The 7,797-nt window shown below is 46.9% G+C and overlaps 1 protein-coding gene across 1 annotated transcript in view; it reads right to left on the reverse strand.

The window, feature by feature from the left end:
• Window positions 1–7,797, reverse strand: part of TPCN1 (two pore segment channel 1) — a 62,604-nt gene extending 54,807 nt beyond the window's left edge. The window contains exon 1 of the mRNA XM_010720581.3: window positions 7,489–7,797. Coding sequence (XP_010718883.2) covers window positions 7,489–7,600 — 112 coding nt within the window. The 5' untranslated portion in view covers window positions 7,601–7,797. The remainder of the gene's footprint in view (window positions 1–7,488) is intronic.

A 7,797-nucleotide genomic window follows, 5' to 3' on the forward strand; every position in this document is an offset into this window, starting at 1 on the left:
GAGCTGAGCAGTGCAGAGCTGAGCTGAGCAGTGCAGAGCTGAGCTGAGCAGTGCAGAGCTGAGCTGAGCAGTGCAGAGCAGAGCAGAGCAGTGCAGAGTAGAGCTGAGCAGAGCAGAGCTGAGCAGAGCAGAGCAGAGCAGAGCAGAGCTGAGCTGAGCAGAGCAGAGCTGAGCAGAGCAGTGCGGAGCTGAGCACAGCCCCTGCCCTCCTTGCCCCCAGCCCAGCCAACAGCACAGGAGCCCAGCTTCCTACTGCATTGCTCCAAGCAGCAGATGGCTGAAATCCTAAAGCTGCTCCGGCTGTTCTCTGTAAAGAAAGCAGCCTGTAAAAATCAGGCTATGTCTCAGTATGCAAGAGTAATTTTGCTAGAGACAGAGGGAGAGCCCTGTGCGGTCCAGACCAAAAGCTAGAGACACTGGAGGGGAGAGAAAGACCTATCAAATTCACCACACTTTTCCCAGCTTAAGGATCAGAAATGGAGCGTTCTGGCTCATAAATTCTACTTCCAGCAAATTCGAGCTTAAATCCCCTGAAGGCAATAAGGAAAAGGCAATCAACAACAACTCTAACCACTTCACAGATGCTCCTGTTTAGTTTTTACAGCACTTCTTACAGCATTCAAATGGGTGAAATGGGATTTCAACGCAGGGGGGCTGACAGCAGAAGGCAGGATTCCTCAGTGAAGATTCCAAGGGCAAAGGAAGTTCTGAGACGCATCGTATCGGTTATGATGAGTGAACTCAGCGTGCTCTGCCTTGGCTCATTTTAATCTGGCAGTAAGAAAGCTTGGCTAAACTGAATATCCTGCAACTACAGGGCCTTAAAAATCCACAGGAGCCACAAAAATGAGAGGAAAAGCGAACAAACTGATGCGTTCCCTGGGAAGCCATGAGAAAACTAATCGCTGTTTGTCTCCAACTGTTGTTCCGCTTCCTGAGCCAAATGTTTCCAAGTCAGCTGCAGCGGCTGAGGAGTGACCGGATAGAGCTGGAAAGCAGTCGATTGAAAATTGCAGCTCAGACACTCTCAGACTCCTTAACATCTTTTATAGATCCAGGACCACCTGTCTGAAAAGCACAGGGCTGTATGCACACATCTCTGGCTAACGCAGTCCTTTGAGGGAGGAAACGCACAGCCTCACCTGATCCGTGCTCACAGCTGGGGGGTGAGAGCAGCGTGCTGGGGAAGAGATGTGCGAAGGGATCGGCTGCTTCCTCTAAGCAGCAAGGTCATCTGCACAGAGCACGAAGAAGCTTCCAGAACCCTCACTATCCTCTAGCCTCCTCACAAATTTACGGGCACGAAAGACGATATCCATCGCCAGAGCACTAGTGATGACAATGGAGAAGGAACCATTTGACTCTGGGATAATGCAACGCTAACCCAAGTCAGCCTTACCTTGTATATGCTTTTACTCACTCAGATTTGAACAGCGTGGGGTATTCAAGACTAAATCACTATGACTTTTTACAGCAAAAAAGAGTCAACAGTGCAGGGATTCTGTTTGACAGAGCATCCTACTGTGAAACACACAATGTCTGCGTTGTGCAAACCGATCTCCTGCAGGGCTACGAAAACAAGGCAGGCTTCGAAAAAATACACTCTGATTGCAGCCCACAATGCTTCCTGGTACTTTGCTCACAGTTTCTCTTCTCCAGGTGCCACGTTTTCAGAGTTATGTTGAAAATCTGATAAAAATGCTTTTGTGATGTCTGGACAACACGGACTGCTGTTCCTCTCGAATCACAGATATCAGCTCTACCCTCTCATTACTGCAAGTATTTAAGTGCAGCCAAGGCAGTCCTGCCTTAAAACATGAATTCTCAGTATAAATGAGATTCCAGAGGATGATGTACTTGGAGCTTCACAGCAGAAACGCATTTTCCACTACTTCTAACATGATATTGAAGGAAGCCCAACGTATCCTAAAAAGCAACATTTGCCTCCTTCCTCTGAGTTCCTCGGAGCTCATCACCGAGGGAAATGAATTGTAGAGGAAAAATTGACTGAAGGGGAAAACAATAATCTTCTTATGTTTTGGGTCTTCGTTTCCCTTTCCAAGATTTTCACCCCTTGCTCATATCAGACGCAGTTTTGCTTTGCTTGCTTAAAGCATTCATTACAACCCATCTAGGCCAGGCAAGGATTAGAGAAGCACTGGCAGGAGCTGCAAAAATGCAAGGTTGTTAGGTTGGAGAAGAGACTTTCAGAGGCATAAAGAACAATTCAGCATGGAACTTGCACTTCAGAGAAAACAATTCCCCGTATATAAATTTTAAGCAGGTACATAATAAGAAAAGCAAAATCATTCACAGAATTGCAAACCAGATGCTATTGACAATAAAATAATTTTGCCCACCTGCCCATTCCCACACAACGGTGCACCTACACTTTGCAGGTGAGGCAGGTTAACCACAGCAGTATTAAGTAGTGTCTCTTAAGGACTAGATTCAACGCAGAGCCAGGTCGCTTCAGGAGACAAGATCCCAGCCTGCGTCCTGGCTGTGCTTCACCTCAAGTGCCACAGAGAAAATGCTGATACTGGAACTAATTGAAGGCAAATTAGTAAAACTAGGAGCCACGATGGGAGAGAATATCCTGTGTAGCATTCAAGAAAGCAACCAGATAATCTAAAGTCTGTCAGAGATCTCGGGGTCTGCAAGGCCGAGGCAAGCATTTGCTTTTTCACTCATCCCCTATTTCTTCCCAAGTTAGCTACAGCATTTCCACAGCATAACTAGTGCCCAAGTCCATGCAAACACCTTCTAAGTACTCTCTTGAATTCAAAGATCAAAAGCCAGATGATCAAAGATCCCAGACGATTACTTAAGTCTGCTAGATAGCATTTAAAGCACCTATTTTTCTTCAAAAGAAGCAAAGTCAGAATGCTTTCACAACAGCTACAGTGGTTCCTCACAAAGTGCTACTACAGGTTTGTGTGATCACAGCATTTTCCCAAAAAACAGGTATTTATTCAATTTCTAGTGACTTGTCCATTCCTGCAGCCCAGGAAAAAACAAACAAACAAAAATCCACCCACTTGCAATGTCCCTCCTCCACTCTCTGCACTAAAGGAAGCAAGAGGAGGAGGAAGGTAACAGGGCCCTGCTGACCAGATAAGTTGCAGACTTTGAGGACAGACTTGTTTTCCTTCTACTGCTGATAGAATCATATTCTAGAAACAGATCCTGCAGAGAAGTCCATCACTGTAGGTTGTACTGATCACTGACAACATGGAAATCCGGGCTGCACAATTGTCTCAAAAGAACATTAGCCGTCCATTAGCTGTCCAGGACGCTGTGCCACTCCCGGAGGCATGCATTTACCTGGTTTATTAAATGGTTTATTCAAAAGAAGGATGAGTTTGTTGTATACAATTCCAAATTCACACTGTAATTTGTGTTCAAAAATATCACAAGAGTTTCCATCAGTCAATCAGAACAGCTTTGCCAGGTGCCTCTCGGCACATTCCATCAAGGAACGGGCAGAAGCAAGCCAAGACAGACCCTCCTCCGGCAGCCCCAGAGAGCCAGCAGGCCCTGCACTCTGATGCTCTGCTCCACGAGAGGCAAGCAGCAGTCACAGAGGTGACTCACCTCATCCAAACCCAGCCCCTCCATCCCCTCTCGAAAGAGGTGTGCTCTCTTTATGCACTTTGGGCTGCCTTCTGCTCCTCAGCAGTGCACAGATGGGAGGCACATTTACCAACAGCCCCATCATTTCTACACAAAAGGTCAGACTGAATCCATTCTTCCTGAAAATTTACTCTTTGGGCAGCAGGAACAAACAGCTCACCTCACCATTCAAAGTTATAAACGCCTTTTTTCCAGCAATGCTTGTAGAAAACATGACACTTTGCTGCTGTTTGCTCCCCCCACTTCTTCACTCACATGCAGTAATTCCTTTTTACCTCAATAGCAGATGCAGTTGCTTTCATATAAGAATCCAGAATTTAAAGACGATGACATCTATTGCCATTATCCTTTGTGTAGGAGAAACAGAAAATATCATTGTTCCCTGCACAACACTGTAAGCTGTACTTTGTGCACTAAACACACTTGAGGCGACAGCAATTTCCATGCAGGAGGCAAAGGAGAATTTTATATCTGATCTAATACGGGATAAATCAATGAATACTCATTTATTTCTTACGCTTCCCATCAGCTCAAGGAGAGGCACTGTCCTAGGCAGGCTATCCATGCTGCGTTTGTACAGGAAAAACATACCTCACACTTCGAGAACTCTGAACACTTCCTTGGAGTTCCGGGAAGGACCAGAAATCACCCGGCCCAGGCTGCTGCTCAGCAGGTACAGTGCACTCAGCAGGTACAGTGCACGGCTATGGGCAAGGTCATACAACAGCATCTTGTTTCTGCTTTCTGTAAAATCCATTCATGACAAGCATTGGGAAGCTTAATTACAGCACACAGAGTATTCAGATTCTCAGATAAGTTATACTAAGGAAGGGCAGATTTGTATTAATTAGTGTATGCTACGGATTCAAGGGATGAAAGCTCTTCTCTCTGTCTCCTCCAGTTGCTGGAGCTTGTATGAAAAATTACCCAGCATCACAGTCCTCCACACTGCATTCAGAGAACCTTCTGCAATGCAGTAACCATACTTCTCTGGCTCAGCCTGAATTCCAGTTGGCTCTGTAGGACTCTGACCTTCCAGGGCAGTTGAAAGCAGGAGTTCCCTGCAGATACGTATTTCAGCACAATTTGAGGAAGGCAGAGCTTTAATATTCCTCCCCACGCAAGTATTTTGTTCCATTATGAGCTAAAAGCTGCATGATTAGGGAGATTAATTTTTGCAGCTGGACATTTTCTTTAAGAATGACATTTTCCACATAGTTTTCTCATTTAGCTCCTTTATTCCAATCCCAAAGCAATCACTTACCCAGTACAGACCTCTCCTGCAAGATTCTGAAAGAAACATACTCTTGCTCTTCAGTCTTTTCTTTTTTACATCAGCAACAAGTTTGTTTTCAAAGAACCCTATTGTTACTTGCTTCAACCTTGTAATTTGTCTGCATTTCCAGACAACCAAATCTCAGAGTCTAGAATAGAGATTCATTTGTCAAAGGATCTGGTGGCAAAAGCTGTGTCATGGATCAACTTAAGAATGGCACAAGAAGTTCCTTCAAAAAACAAACAAATGAAAAACACTAGTGAGACCTGAACACACATCTTAGTGAGAGAGGGCTGAGACAGCCTGGAATCCAGGTTAAAGTTTGGAGTGGTGAATGACACAGCAACACAGAACAGGCGTGCAACTTTCAGTTACACTACATCACACTTTGCCTTTCCCTCAGAGTCACCTGGGAAGCTTACAGTGCGTGATTTGCAGCGAATAGCTGCTACCTGGGGATAAACCTGACCAAATGCATTGTGTTTAACCTGCCACCCAGCCCGCAGCAGCCCACAGCCAGGCACAGTAACGGCTGAGCTGATGCTCCAAGTTCTGGCTCAATGTTCTCTGATCAGAGTTTAGGCATAAGAAAAATAAAACAGAAGGAAATAGCCCCTGATTTTCCCTATCCTCTGATTTTCCTCATCCCTCTGGCAAGCTTTACCTCTCCTGAAAACAGGACTTCTCACACACTTCATCCCTCCAAAAGACAAGCCTCTGATAAGAACACAGAAGTGCATGCCATTCCAGTCAGCAGAGCAAGGACACACTGGAATTCCTCACAGCTTCCACGAGACACAACTTCTCTGTGTTGCACAGAACGTTTTCTTCACAAGCAAGGAGGAAAGCTGGACCCCATGTCCCATTTTTAACGAGCCTATTTTGCAAGTGATGGCACTGGTCCACTCATTAGCTTAAGCCTCCCATTTCACAGAGATAAAGATGCCCCTCAAGGTGTTGATGCTAGCCTTTCCATGTCAATTTGTCATTCCATGCCTGCAACACCACTGTCTTCAGAGGGCTCCATATAATCCAGCATCAATTCCATAGAACAGGCTTAATATTTTTCCAGCAAGCTCAACTTTAACAGTGATTAAAAACATATAGTGAAGTAACAGTTCTTCAATATCAGGAGACACCCAGGTTAAGGAATTCCAGGAAATGAGTTCTCAAAAACCACACAGCTATCTTCTAAGAAGCAGAAAATTAGTTCCTCAGCAATTTTCCTGTATTTCAAAGGGAGCAAATTGTGGACTATTTTTACATATTAGTAGGATCATTCCCACACCTGTGCTTCAATACAACCCTGTTGGCTTTAATCAAATGATAAAACCCATGTAACTTCTTTAAAGGGTGGAAGAAAAAGGGACAGAAAAGTGAATAATTCACTATGTTAATACGTTTCCATGTTATTCAGTAGAAAGCCTATAAATACATGACAAAACAGGAACGCAGTCTCTGCTTAAACTAAAACAAGAAGATGTGATGGAGCAGCAGTGCAGAACGGAGCGGTGATTTAGCCACAGATGCGTGCTGTAGGGTTGGGACTGTGACTGTCAGAAACCAGGAACTAGCTCAGGGAGTCAGAAGAGGAGATAACTAAGGGAACTTGTGTGACTTCAAGAGGAAATCAAACCACAGAAATCACAGAGGAGATGGGGAAAAGGGGCACAGCGCAATGAAGAGCTACAGGCCAGGAAACGACGCGTCTGATAGAAATGCTGTGCTTGCAGAAGCAGAGCTTGCACAGGATCACAAGAGCTGTGCAGGTCTGCACACCTGCAACATCAGCTGGGAGTCGAGAGATGTGTCCAACAAAGCTGCTAAAGCACATTCATGAGGTGTCACATCAAACAGGAGCCCACAAACACGCTTCTGTACACGTGATGTCTGCCTCTCACCTGCTGAGGGGTAACAGCTCTAGCAAACGCTCACTGAGGTGAAAGCAGAGCTGCTGAGCGATGGGAGTTTTTGTGTTCCCTCTCCCCAAGGCTGGCTGTGTCCCACTGAACAGCTGGGTTAACAGGGCTGCGTATAAATTGTCTCCAAATGCTCCTGATTCTTTGATAACAACACAACAAGAATTTTAAGGTCTATCAGCACACATCTGTGTCCTTATTGCAGAATTCAGAACATAAACTATAGATAGGCAAAACAACGGCTGCAAAAGCCAGCTCCTGATGGAAAACAGCAAGTTACATCAGTGCAGCTTCTGCACCTGACATCGCGACGGCACAGCAGCACGGCCAGGAGTAGCTCTGCACCAAACGGGAGAGCTGAGTGTAGCGGCACGGAGTTACAGTGCGGTATGCAGAGGACAGACAGAACGTGCTGGAAAAGGACGGCTGGTCCGCCCCGTCCTGTCCCCTCTGCCGCAGCACAGCTCTGTCCGCACCGAGCTGCACCACAACCGGTGCCGAGCTGCGGCCCGAGGCAGGGCAGCACTGCCGACACGGACATGGAGCCGGGCAAAGGTGAGATAAGGCAGCACGCCTTATTTTAACCGGGCAGAAATGAAATAAGGCAGCACGCCTTACTTTGGCCGGGCAGAAATGAAATAAGGCAGCACGCCTTACTTTGGCCGGGCAGCTCCTCTCGATCCGCGCTGTCCCGCGGGGCCGAGGCGCCGCTCCCACCGTCATCCAGGGTGAGGATGAGCGGAACGTCGTCATCCATGCTGACGGCCATCCCGGCCTCCCCGAAGCTCCTTCCCCCAGCAGGTCGAACGAGGCCTTTTCCAACTCCGCGCACGGCTCGGTTCCGTCAGATCCCTTTCCCGTTCCGGCTCCCATCGGGGCTCTCCCGCAGCCGCCGGAACGCGGAGCCGCGCTCCCCCATCCCCGCACTTCGAGGCTCCGGACGCCGCAGATCGGAGCAGCGCGGTT

This window comes from Meleagris gallopavo, chromosome 17 (assembly GCF_000146605.3).
Source record: "Meleagris gallopavo isolate NT-WF06-2002-E0010 breed Aviagen turkey brand Nicholas breeding stock chromosome 17, Turkey_5.1, whole genome shotgun sequence".
Classification (NCBI taxonomy): domain Eukaryota; kingdom Metazoa; phylum Chordata; class Aves; order Galliformes; family Phasianidae; genus Meleagris; species Meleagris gallopavo.